Raw genomic sequence first — 14,508 nt, forward strand, 5'->3', positions numbered from 1 at the left:
AATGAATAACAGAAAGTAGCTATAGTAACTGTCCTGTAATTACTCAATTTAACTGTGGGAATGTGAACTTACTACCATCATTCTATGAAAACTGAATGATAATGATGATGAAGTGATGTTAGATGAAAAATACCTTTGAGAGATTCTCGTCCGCCTCGCTGAATGATCAGTAAATGGCAAGGTGGGGCTTCTTTGGTGCATTTGTTGTGGCACTTCAGCCTGAGTGCATTCAAAAGAACAGGGGGATGCGATTAGCGTTTGTCTTGTTGCTGATGTTGTTGTCATTATTTCAGTTTATTGACTGCAACCAGCAATAAAATAATGAAAAGTGGGGTCTTTCACATGTAGAAAAACAGCTAGGAGATGTAAATTGCTAATTTATTTAAGTTAGATTGCAACAAAAGAGTTCATAAACATGCTATCTTAATAAAAAAAAAAGAAAAATAATGCAGAAAACAAGCAAAACAGAAAGCAACATCAGTAAATGTGAGCACACACAAATCACTGTCACAAAGAATGATACTTCAGACACACAGTGAACCCGCCCTGATACCTACTTGCAGTTTTTACATTTCAGTCCAAACAACATTCCCTTTCCACATACTATGCATGTCTGGGACATCCAATACTTGGTGGAAAACCTGTAGGCAAAAGACGTGAGAGAGAGAGAGAGAGTGACATAAGGACATTTTAAAAAGTCAGGGCATCATTTTCAGCTTGTTGCACATTTATATGACATGTAAGAGCTGTAGATTACTGTGAGGAGAGAACTGCTTCTGACCTTTTACCTTTCATAACGTTCTCTCATTCTGACAGACAGCTTTTGACAAAGAAGCACTCACATCGCCTTTGTAACCTTTCCGTGAGGATAATAGATGCCCGAAGACGCTATTCCTGTAGAAGTGTTTATCTTCATAATCATCATCTACTGATTAAATTTGGGCCCATTTTATCTTCATATTTCAGTAACCTTGTGCAAACACTGCCGCTCTGCAGTGCAGGATCAAGGTCATGGGGTTTACATCAACACGACAATCAGTCTGAATGATGGGCTGGCACTCGTGCGCCACTCTTAAATAGTCCAATACAGTCGCTTCTCAAACAAACAAATCCACAATGTGCTCTGCGTTAACAACCAATTCCCGGCACAGACTAACTGATTCGTTTGTGCACGTATGCAACTTTTGGCTGTATTTACTGATGCGGCGGCTGCATTCCAGCAGTGCGGCTGGCTTGCTAATGGCAGGTGACTAATGTAGTTTGACAGAATCCAAATCTATTTATTAGGCCCCTCCTTTGCTTCAACTGAGAGGCACAACTCCATGCAACCCCTGACGAATTTTTTGTGGACTCCGCTGTCAAATATGAATGATGATGTGACATTAAGGGCAGATTGTGCATACAAAAACATTCTTTCAGCACGGAGAAGGGCCTAAAAACCAAACTGGATCACTGCGTACCAACTACGCAAATGCACCTATCTTAACAAGCTAACAATGAAATCAAGGGGCAAATGTCTGAAATATGCAAATTGGCACATCAAGGAGATTGTTGGATGGAATAATGGATTTTCTCTTAAAACCAGCCTTAATCTTCAAATAACAGCTCTGCAAATTACATGTGTGTCAGTTTGGTTGTATATGATGAGGCTTACAGCTACTCTTTCCACCTCACTGACTTTCAGCAGGCAAAACACCCACGATCTGGAGGTTTGCTGAGATCCACGGCTAATGTGGTATTGTTACTTGTTGGATCATAGCATTTCGAGTTAAGCAGGTGAGAGAGAAACGGACAGAGTGGTGAGATGAATTATGCACGAGGCCCTTCCTAATTGGACTGGCATTCAATCACAGATGTATGAGTGTATGCACATAGGCAAACTCTCTCACACGCACACACACTCACCCACACACTTTCCTTTAGGCCTACCTGTGTTTTATTGAGTTTCCCAGATCTCTTCGGGGAATCTGTGGGGACCAGCGAGGCACTGAAAGAGTGTCTGCAGAAGAAGAAACCGGACAGAGGGAAGGTCATTGTGTTTCTCATATATTTTAGCTAAATGGTAATACTGACAGCATGTCTTTCAGCATTGACTAAATGTCTTGCACTAAACATTCATTTAGCACACATGGCATTTCGAAGAATGGACTGATTTTGTGGCAACAAACTGACATTTTGGTGTCAGACTTAATCAGCTGTTTGCATATCATGCACAGGGTTAGTCATGACTCACTGTCAAGTCATCACCGTAAATGAGATGTTGTCCTAATTGTCTAAAATAGATAGATGGATGGAACGATACAGAGATAATGGCACTCTCTCAGGCCTTTAGGCTGGAAACAGGATAAAAATGTCAAGGTCCTGTCTGAACTGCCTGTTTGGATTGTTTGCATGCGTAGAGGTAGATATCTCATATGATAAGGCAACTTTTGTTCTATCTCTATTCCATTGTGAGGAACACTCACTTCAAAAGGTTTTCACAATACAAACCTTTCGCTTGGTCCATTAGCGCTTGCAATAACCAAGCATCCTGTTACATTTATGCACCACCTCCTAATATCAGGTGAGAATAGCAGCCTACACAGCGTTGTCTGTGAAGGCAGCTGGAAGAGGTGGATATGCATAAAAATGATAGCGCACTCTTATGATGTGCTGGCTGCCAATAATTCAATAACTAAAGAGCCTTGCTGAAAAATGCTGAAAAGCTAAAAAAAAAAACTAAACGTTTCATGCATGATCATAATCATTTTTGTTTTGAGTGCACAGCTATTGAATTCATATTTTATCACTTATTACAATTTAGAAATGAGTACATACAATCGAGCAAAAAAAAATACTGACTAGACAGATAATGCATCAATATGATTTTACCACATCACCAGCACCCTTTGAAATGTTTTTTATGGAGTACTCTACCCGTGGGTATGAAGAAAACACAAACAAGCCATAGCTCATGAGCCGATTTGAAACCAGAACCTTGTTGCTGTGAGGTAACAGTGCTCAACACTGGACCACCACGCTAACAGTGTCAAAATTAATGCAGCAGAACCAGAGATATCATCTTTTTAATGGCATGCTTTTTCTTATTCTTTGTCAGAACCTGCAGCTACATTAGAAGAATGAACTGGTTTTTAAAATAAATATCTGTTGTTGACTAAGTTATCTTATCTTAAAACATACATTTGAATCACAATTGGCAGAGACAAGACTCAAATATGTAATAACGGAGTAATGTCTGAGGACGCTGATGCAGACTTATTCATGAGTATTTTGTTACTTATCAGCTAGAAATGAAGGCCAGAAAGACAGAAGCAGAGAGGATTTGAGGTTTTTGTGCATGGGCAGGTGGAGGAGATGAAAAATAAATAAGAGAATTGTGAGAATAGAGAGTAAGCAAAAAGAAAAAACAAAAACAATTACAACAAGTTCTTTCCTCAGTGCATCAAACTCGTAATGCATTGAAAATGGAACTGAGAGACGAGGTGCGCACTGAGATTGATCTCTATATGAGGTTCACTTCAATTAGGCTGAGAGGAGAAAGAGATCGGAGACGGTTTCAGCTAGAAATCCCACAATATTGCACGGAAGAATGAATTATCAATGGATTTGACATCTTTGTCAATTTTCATATTCAGGGGCTCTTCATTGTATTTTTATTGGAAAAGAATTTGAAAAGACATTAAGATTCATTGTTGAGATGCCAATATTCCTCCTAGAAGACTGTTGAAAACTTTGGATTAGACCAATAGTAGTACCTCAGGCAAATCTGAAGTCCAAAGGAGTGTGGTTAGTTTACATCATCAGTGCATTAATAACTATTATTATTAACTATTATATGATACCTATTTAAAAATATCTTTATCAGTAATACATTTATATTACTTGACTAACACATACTAACCAATACATGTCAGTTTGTCAATATGTATAGCCTATAGTTTTAAGCTAATGAGCTGATACAGTTACTGCAGTTTTTGTGGATGCTTGCAGATTAATGAAGATAATAAAATCCTTAAAATGAATGTAAAGTCAACTACAAACTCGAATGTCTGGTAGCTGTCCAACCACAACTTTCTCCAGGGGATCAATAAAGTATGTCATTATTATTATTATTATTATTATTATTATGGAAATAACTTCAAATAGTGTTCCTTCCTTTTTGCACTTCTTTGATGCCTCCCTCTTTTAACTATGATTGGTTTTGGGGCTGAAGATGATTGATGAAGATGCTCTCAATTCTAATGACAACAGCCAATCTTCGTACATGTGACTGAAATTTATCATCTGGTGAGAGGCGTCATTGCTCTTATTAATTGATTACGAGACATCCCATGGCCCCGGTTTCCTTTATTTGCTGGTTCCTGAAACACCCTTGTTCTCCTCCTCCTTCACTCTCTAGAGGCTCGGTGTCTTCTCTCTGCACTCCGATGCATCGCTCAATTACACTCAATCACCCTGATAACTCAATACAGAGGGGGAACTGACATCATCTGCTTCTCATTGGCCTCGTTGGCGACTAGCAGTTGATTGGACTTGTCAGCGTCATGGTCAGGGATGTTTATCATCGTCTGTATCTGTGTGTGCTGTTAACGTCGCTATCGGTCTTCAACTACAGTTTCTTGGATTGTAGGTTTATCTCACTAAGCTAACACATGCTCACACACCATGTGCCAATCATATATTAAATCAGAAATATTAGCATTTGTAGGTTTATTGATGTATATTTATTTTTTGGTTTGGTCTACCCAGTTATTGCGACAGTGGCAGCTTTTCTGAATTCAGACTGCCTATCTAACACTAAAGAATTACAGAAAAACAAACTCCACTTCATTATTGTTTGCACCTTCTGCAACAATAACAAAGCTGTTTTAAGCCACTGCTAATGCAGACAAAACAGTCGACTGCGACTGTAGAGACGAATGACAAAATGCAGAATCAATTTTAGCATGTAGTCACAGGAAACACAGCATGTTTGTCACCACTGTTTATCCTGTTTGTGATAAAAAATGAAAAGAACATTAGTAGATAATTTTTTATTTTAGTAATGAACAAATGGAATAACCAACTTTACTGTGTCCTGCTATTGTGTGTATTCATGTTCCACACGTTTCTTCTGGATGCTATGGCAAAACAAAATGCGTAATCCATATATTTTCTTAATGCCATGGTATATAATTTTGCCTGACAGCCAAATAAATGCTGACTCGAAGTGCTGGAACATGTTTGCATACGCCAGTTTTCCAATGAAAAACTAAAATGTAAACTAAAACCTTTTGCTTTAAAGAAGAAATTAATCTGGAGTGTAAATGAATTTTAAAAATAAAGCCACATATTTGTTCTGTATGAACATGCAGGCACCTAAACAAGGCAAAACCATAGAGACTTCAGAGCATGAAAACACAATATTGCACAACAAACTAGGGCAAGTTTCTACATACATGCATGTGTGTGTGTGTGTGTGTGTGTGTGTGTGTGTGTGTGTGTGTGTGTGTATGACAGATGAGCCTGCAGGAGCTGAGAAACCCCAAGGCGCCAGACAACAGTGTCCTCTTCCATCTTCAGTGATTGGCCTCAGCCTAATTAAGCCGAGGCGTTCCTTCCCCCTGCGCCACTGGTTGGTCACATGACACGCAGCTAACCATGGGGTTGAGAACATGTGTGTTTATTTATTTTAAATATGTGTGTGTGTGCGTTATAAAGAGAAATTTAACTAGCCCTAAAGATGGTATCTATGTTTCTGTCTGCGTGTGGGTTAAACAGACGAGGGCAGGTGTGTGTATGTGTGCAGTCATAAAAAGACTACTTGTGTCTAGGAGCCTACTCCGAGCCAAATATAGTTTATTTGACGTTAGGCTGAGATGCTTCTCAGAGTGATTGACTGAGCACTAATTCCCCACGGAGGAAGCATTTTCACTGCAGGTAAAAGAAAAAAAAAGTGAAGCTGGTGACAAATAAAAAACACAACATTTAACAACACAGAAAACACACACACACACACACACACACACACACACACATAAATTCTAATTATTCTCATTGTCAGCACTGTCAACAAGTCATCTCACCTACGCCCACTCTCATCATTATCAGAATCATCAAGGTCTTACAGCTCAACAGGCTGAGTGTGGCAGTTTGGTGGTTTGGATAAAAGCTTTAAATGGCTCAATGCAATCAACAGAATAATTGGCACAGTATCATCAAGAGATAATAAATAGCTTAAGATGGGAACACCAAACAATTTTAACACAAACAACAACAGAACACACTTTAAATGATGAGTTGATAGCAAAAACAAAGGAGTCCTACTTGACCATATCTATACAGTGGACTATGCAGAGCAGCAGAAGAAGTGAACAGGACTGTAAAACGTGTGGGCGTTTGCTGCACAACATGCTGTATTATAGCACATGAGTGTTATATGAGCGATATGTGGCAGGCTTTTTGCACACCATAGTCTCATCGAAGTACTGTAATGACACTTTCCACAAGGTGAAAGTACACAACAAGTATTTGTTTGGAGTGGCAGCAAGAAATGAACCAAAAGAAGGGTTGAAATAGACCAGAGGGTTTTTTTTTTTCCTACTTCTTATCCCTGTGTGAGAGAAAAACTCCTCCAATGAACAAGAAACAAAGACAGGTTGCACAGTTGCTATGGCAACAGCTATACACCGATCAGCCTTTTTGCAGAATATTGTGCTGTCATCTCTGACGAGCAAGAACACACATACACATTTACAAGTAACCCACGTACACACAAATCTCTGTGATAAACTCACAATAGAAATCACAGCGCTGGCAAAAAATAGCAATTATCTTGGATGAAACAAATATCTCAGCACAGCCTTATAGATAGACGGAGCAGTTTAGGACTGCTGGCTTAAGTGTGCCAGCGAGACGGTGGAAGGAGGGATAGGACAACAGATGATGTCTGGAGGCCTAATGGCTCAGTAGCGATTTCCTCAGTTGGAGAACTCAAATGGCTTAGAGCACGGCAGAAGAGTAAACTGACCAACACACAGAGCAGGTTTGTTTTTGGTGAGGCTAGTCTTACTCTATGAAGGGCTTACAGATGATGTAATGCATCCTCTGGCAGCTATAGCAGAGGTCCATAGCTCTGAGGAAACACTAATGATTAGTAAATATACAAATTTACTGTCTCATTAGAGGTGAAAACCGATGGGTTGTTGTTTTTTTTTACACAAGCTGGTCTCGTAGACTGAAAGGATGCTTTAGTGATGCTGACAGATGGGGGAAGCATGCATGTAGAATTCAATGCATCACGGCCAAACAGAATAAACACTTCTGACTTGTACACTTTAAATTGTAGGAGATTAGTGACCGGATGTGGGGTAATAAAATCTGCTGCTTTGTTACACCACCCTGCTGGATAGTTGGCTATTAAAACACTTTGTTTAGATCAGCTGTGGTGTCAAGTTACAGCTCAAAGGGACATTTTTAGCATAAAAACAGCATTTTAGCACAGATGCAGATGCACCACAGCCTTCCACTGACTTGTGGACCTGTTTTTAACCTCAGCACTACTTTGCTTTGAACCAAACATAGTAACTATTGACCACTGACCAATCAACATCTTCACTGGCGGGTGTTTAAGACCTGCTCTGCAGGGTTTTATTAGTTGGAAGGAGACAATAAAATGATGAATGAGCTCGGTAAATTAAGTCACACCTGCACAGCATTTATTACCTTAATGGTGCACACTGAACTCAAAAATATTATCTAAATAGAAACTATTTGTGTGATATAAAACAACAATACTAATCAAAATAACAAAAATGCTGCTCTCCAGACATGAATCAACATGTCAACATTCATTCCCTCATCCCTATAAAACTATCTGAAAAACAATTTTATTAAAATATTCCATGCAAACTTTTGTTCTCAGGTAGCTCATTTTCTTCACGCTGTTTTAAATTTAGCCGTTATTTGTGATCTTTTTTTTTTTTTATTTGCCAATTCTCTAAAGGGACCTCAACTGTGGTGCCGCATTTGGTTGCTAGGAGATCTGTGACGCAACTGCATGGCATCTATGTGAAGTTCAGGAAAGTGGGTGACGTCACTAGAACACATGCAGAAATAAACAGATTGAGTTGTGCAAGAAGTATAGGAAGAACATTTAAGCCATTTATATCCACAAGCACACACTCACAGACCATCACACACTCTCCTCCTTCCTGTTTGTCTCCATCGCGCGCGCACACACACACACACACAGCGGTTTTACAGCAGGTGTGAGTGTTGGTCAAGTCCCAGGGCTGGCTGTGAACCTTTGAATGGACACAAGGTATCATCACAAGCTGGGGGCGTCTGTCTCCTCCAACAGTGTGAGTTCAAACAGCCTGTGGCACTAGAGGTGCGCTGTCCGTGGAAAATATCCTTCTGTGGCCTCTATAACTTTTCACATTGGACAAACAATGACTTATCGTAACACCTGGGGCTAAAGGAAAAACACTAGAAATGAAATATTTATGATTCAATGATTGAACCATGAGGATTAACAAAAGATGCTCTTCACTTGCAAAAAGTAAAATTATTATTATTATTATTATTATTATTTTCCTTACTGCACATGAATATGAGCAGGTAGTTCAGGAAAAAGAACACAAGAGTGGACATTCATGTGTTAGCACAGCCACCCTAAGTAGACATAGATGCTTTAATAAATAAATACAAGTATCTTTCAGTTCACTCCATGGTCTATGTTTGAAGCCTTGTTTGTTCCCTGTATATTATGAGTATGTAATAAGAGCAAATGCAGGGTTGTACAAAAGGAGATAAAGAAAAATACATTAAAAGGCCTCCACCCCCGTCACAGGTGGCTGATTAGATGTGAGGTCACAGGACTTAATGTACTAATAAAGCTTTATCACAACACACTTTTTTTGCATGTCATAGCAGGATAAGCACAGGTGTAATTAATAGCATAAATTAATAAAACACTTTCTGGAACTGATCCATCGTTATTAGAACGTATACCTCTCATGCTTTTTCTGTTGTGGTAAAGTATAATGTCTGGTGAATGAAAACTACACTAACAGTGGCGTCGTGTGTATATACAGTATAATGCCCAGAAAAATTCCCACAATGAAAATAAGAAGCCACAGCCTGTGCACTACACCTTTCATAGATAACACAAAATGATGATGATTCATGCTGTAACTGTCAGAAATCTTAATTTACTGCTAAGTCTGGAGTAAGCTTTTAAGTGTTTTATTATGCTGGGAGTAGTTGATGAACACATCTAGGGGGATGTCAGGCAAGCTCAAACTGAACACGCCTACACAATGCTGAGAAGACGTTTAATCGACCAAAATGAGTGAAGTCACCTGGGTTTAACATGTGCAGGGCCTTTAAATAGTTTGCCCATACCGATTCGTTTTTTTAATGGGGTTGGGCAGGTTAATGTTTTTTTTTTAATTCCACAACTCAACAATACTCCCTTTATTGCATTGCAGCCATTATTGTCTTGATTGCGATCATGTGTATAAGCTTTATCCATTGAATCAGACTAAATGTCCACACGCAGAATCAGCTCTCTTTAGATTCTATAGAAAACTATTTATGTAATCGCACTGTATCATAACCAGACTATCACACACAGCATGCCTGCGTGGAAAGCCGAACAGACGCATAGGAAGGCGCTGACGTTTCAGCTTCGACTGGGCACTGACTCATTCGGAGCAGACAGCGTTTGGTCACCTCGGCCAGTCTTGAAGGTCTCCTGTGTGGTTTGATTCAGATGACTACAGAGTGTAAATGCTGTCGGCTGGAGGATCCTGACGTATGAGATGGCAGTGATACCAGAATCCCAAACATAGACCCAAGTCGGATGTTTAGTCTGGCTGACCAGGCGGGTGTACTCATGCCTGTCCACATGGTCACACAAGCATGCACACACAAATACGCACATATGCTATTTCTATAATAAGAGCTGGAGACCCAAGGGCAACTGAAAGAAAACATATCTCCTTTTAACATATTTTGGTATTTAGCATGATGAATTATTGTATATTCATTTTATTACTAAGGACTATTTTGACAATATCACTCTCTTACATTGCTTTCAATCTTGAGCAGGTTATACACTTAAAGGCAGGTTAAACAGAGAGAAGGCAGAGTTCATCCTTATTTTCACCCTGAGGTAAAATTCTCTTAGTCCAACTGGTAAAAGAAACAACACAGGCTGACAGACAACAAACAGAGCTTGAACACTTAAATGCAATATAGATTTGCCAGTAAGCAGACAGAAGCCTCTTGTATGTCACTGTCAGCAGTAATTGAAACCTGCGCATACAGTGAACTGACAGTCTAACCTGTATGTGGGCAAACTGGAAAAAGAGCTGATAAGAGTGTGAATTTCAAGGTAATATTTCTAAAGGAGCACATACAGACTCCGCCCAGAAAGCCCAAAGGGCCACATGAAGATGTCCGACTCCTCCAGCCTACAGACCCGTCCCCAGCAGGCGGCTTATCTTAGATTTAAGGTATACACACTGGTTTCCGAACCAAGCTGTGATGCCCACCGTGTCCAATAATGCTCTCTAGTACAGCAGGATAAAAAAAGCAACATGTACTTCTTCCAACTCCTAAAAACTCTCCATCTACGTAAGAGGTACTATCTCTGCTGTAGCCTGGAGCAGCTGCTGTTAAGTTGGCCAGTTCGGCTCAGTGGGTTGTCAGCGTGCACCCACACACGTACAGGTGGACACAAGGGAGACGGCGGTGGCTGTGATCATTATTCACAGCTTTCTGATCAAATAACATGTCTTCTGATTTAGATATTGGACTTTGACATATTTCACTAGGGGTAGATGTGTAATAAGCTGCTCTTAGCTTTGACTTCTATGAAATTCATCTTTTCATAACTAAAATATTTTTCCACACTTTCATTTGAAAAATGTTCACATAACTTTTCTTGAAACTAACAGTGTGGAATTAATCCATATTTTGTCTGCACTTTGACGTAAACAGCCAAAACAGTAACTACAACTTTAGTTAGAGACAACAGAAAGTGATGAATGACTTTCATATATCCGTCATGGTGCCTTAACTGCATTGCTTGAATGACAACTAGTTCATTTGTTTGGAGTGGGGGAGCGTCATATTTGAACTAAGGTGAACACTTGAGAAGCACATCTGGATACCTTTTAATGACATAAATAAATTAATGAATGATCCACAAGAACTCCATCTTTAGTCTGATAGGCAGCAAGCCGGTATGCTTGGAAACATCATATTTAAATATCCTATCTACGATACCCAGTGGATACCAGGGAAGCATTATTAATAATTATCATTATTAATCAATATGAAAGAACTAGAATCACTTAAAGCCACATATATGACATCTTACCAAACAGATGAAACACAGCAAATAGGTTATTATGAAAAAACTTAATAGTAACAACCTGATAATCAATCAATACATGTAAGTAGAATTTAAAAGCCAGTTAAAGGACTTATAAGGTTGGCAAACTGTGACCAATCTCACTGGCTGATTCCTTGATTTTTAGTCTCCTGAGTCTTGAAAAAATTGTTTTTGCAACATTTCTGATTACGTGTATCATTCATTCATTTGGTTTTCAAATTAAAACCAAAAGTCAAAAAATCAAACAAATACATTAATGAATGAACAAACGATAAACTGATTTTTCAAGTTTTTGCAGCATGTTTCCAAAAGATCTTGTCTGTGTGTCGTCTTAACAATTTCTCTAAAAAAGCATTTATTAAACATTGACAAACCCATTTATCTCAACATATAAAGCTTTGCAAAGATTATAAAGCACTACTGAAAAACCTTCACGCTGTGTTTAATCTGTTCCATGTGTACTGTTATTTTTAATAAACGTGTATTTGTGTGCATGCATTTTTCTCTGCAGGGCCAGTCTTCATCTCTACATGTGTGTGTTTTTTTCCAATCAAGAACATGCTTATTTCTCTTTCTAATTATTTGCACTAAAGGACAAAGAAATAGTGTGTGATTATTCCATGTCATGCCTCTACCGACAAATGTGCACTGCTGTGCCGCACACACCTGTTAATCAAGGTCTACAACTATGCAGAACACTGAGTGACAATCGTTCATCACTCCTTTCTTTGACATGGCCTCAATTACTTTATATTCCTCTGCCTTTTCCCCATCTCCTCCTCAGTCTAATGGCTTCCGCAGTATGCCCATAATGAACGCCCATAATCAGCCAATAAGGTAGACCATGTGCAGCAACACACCACCTCCGGTCATTACAGCACGGCCTGATTGTTCATTTGTTGCATTTTCTAACAGAGCTGCACTTAAGTATATTCTTAACAAAAAGAATTATGGTGGTCAGACTGATAATGGGCACTCTTTGTTTGTCACTGTGGGAGATTTGGTGTGACTGAATGCCCAGATGTCAAGACGAAGAAGAAGAAGAAGAAAACCATGTTAGGCTGCTGTGTAACTGTTGCAAAGTTGAATTAAGGACGAGCACTGGAGAATTGGACCACTCTGAAGTGATGATAAAGACTAATTTATGGTTACAAATTCAGTAATTCTCTCAGCCAGAGTTCAGTTTTATAGTGCACTATACTTTTTGACTTAGAGAACAGAAATATATCCCTGAAATGAGACATTACCTGAGAACTAAATAAGCATGTGTCAGAAGGGATTAGAATATGAAAAAGTTATATTAAAGGCATTAAAAAAAATCTCATTTCATAAATGCTTGAGTGTGAGCTGATTAAAAAAAAAAAAGAATAATTCACTCACTTGCAGAGGGTGTTTCAGCATGGACAGGAGGTGTGGAGGGAATAAAGGACGGGAAGAAGAAGGATCGCAGAGATCGTTCGGTGTGGAGGGGCGAGCGCTGCGTGGGTAGATTCTCACAGCTGCCCACGCTGCTGTGGATCTTAAGGTTCAAGGGCTTGGTCTTCTTCTTGGCTCTGAGGGACACAAGACAAAAGAAGAAAAACAACGCCATGAACAAATTGAGGGAAACTAGGGAAAATCTCTCGTGAGAGGAAATATCTGAATGTGTGTGCTTTTGTTATCAAGCAAATGTATTCTATAGGATACGTCCTTGAAGCTATTTAGCCTTCAAGTGATGTCTAGCTTTCCTTTATTTGTTTTTGAAGGACAAATACTAATCATAAACAGCTACTGGCACATCTAGGCCATCTAGCCATTAGATTTTTGTCATAAACAGTCCATAAAGGTACATACAGACTATATGCAATGCAGATACACAGCATTCTGTATTATAAATACGAGCTATGACTGGAAAAAATCTCTGTCCCCTTCATTATTATTCTCTCCACCTACACATTAACGCCAGCTCTTGGAGGGGTATAAAAGTCACTGGTGGATAAAGCTGGGTGAGAAATCACAATAAGGGCTTTTCAGAATATCTCCTTGAAAGCACTGATAACAGTTTAATATTATTTCATGGTTTCATTTGTGTTTACCTGATATGAACTTTTCTTTTTACCCTCCTCACAACATAAACTTGAACGCCAGATAATCAAACCATCCAATAAACAAACAATTCATAACTCAGCGCCCTGTACAGGGGTTCTGGTTAACTTATTGCACTCAAAGAAGTATTATCTCCAAAAATGCTTTAGTGTAACGCCAGAAAACAAACTGTAGGTGTGATATCGCTCTAAACCACCGTAAGTATGGTGTACGATGGCAACATAATTATGGGATTTAGTCAGTCTCAGTACAGTGAGAAAAGCTGAGTGTCACGTATGTAAGCTGACTACAAAGCTACTGGCATCAGGCCTAGAAAAAAATAAAAGAAACTGCTGACAGGGCGAGAAAAGGATCTAAGATAGAGGGATAGATTACACAAAGCAGCGCAGTAAGAAGTAAAAGGCAATTCATTTGAAATGAAAAGTCATGCATCATCTCATATACTATTATGTATGTATTAGTATTTCCACTGATGTTTGTAATTCATTGCTATTAATGTAACACACAACATTACTTTGGACAGACTTAAATTAGTCTAAGATTCAATTTGGCCACGTTTTCATCAAGCATAACATCAATATCACATTAAAGGGCTCGTTAATAAGCAACCAAAAGAAGGAAAATCTGAATATTTATGAATTCAATTTAGTTTATTTATAAAGCAATAAAAGTAATCTATACATTATTAGCGTTTAACACTTTACAAAATATAACAGTGTAGAATCACCTTTGGTTTTTTTGCATATTGTGTCCATAATGATGGACATATATACCTGCATAGACTTAATATTTAGCTACTAGATATTTGGATTTATTACTTTTAACATCGCAAGATGAATGAATAGCACATAGCCACATAAAAAAAAAAGTAAAAGCCAAAGTAAAAGTTCTTTGACCTCGGCTTCACTGAGTGTTTGAGGCAAAGTTTTCTGTCTAAATACTGTCTAAATACTATAGATACTATAGAAGTGTGCGCTATACCCTAGCAAGTTCAGGAAACAGCAGGAAAGTAAGTAACATAGCAGAAAAAGGTTTTC

At 38.7% G+C, this 14,508-nt stretch overlaps 1 protein-coding gene across 1 annotated transcript in view; it reads right to left on the reverse strand.

Annotated features, from left to right (window-relative positions):
• ksr2 (kinase suppressor of ras 2) overlaps positions 1-14,508 on the reverse strand; it is a 73,889-nt gene that overhangs the window by 20,682 nt on the left and 38,699 nt on the right. The window contains exons 6-9 of the mRNA XM_026342622.1: positions 12,767-12,939; positions 1,930-1,999; positions 558-641; positions 134-219 (exon numbers count right to left, since the gene is read on the reverse strand). Of these exons, the coding sequence (XP_026198407.1) occupies positions 134-219; positions 558-641; positions 1,930-1,999; positions 12,767-12,939 (413 nt within the window). The remainder of the gene's footprint in view (positions 1-133; positions 220-557; positions 642-1,929; positions 2,000-12,766; positions 12,940-14,508) is intronic.

The sequence above is a fragment of the Anabas testudineus genome, chromosome 9, assembly GCF_900324465.2.
Source record: "Anabas testudineus chromosome 9, fAnaTes1.2, whole genome shotgun sequence".
NCBI lineage: Eukaryota > Metazoa > Chordata > Actinopteri > Anabantiformes > Anabantidae > Anabas > Anabas testudineus.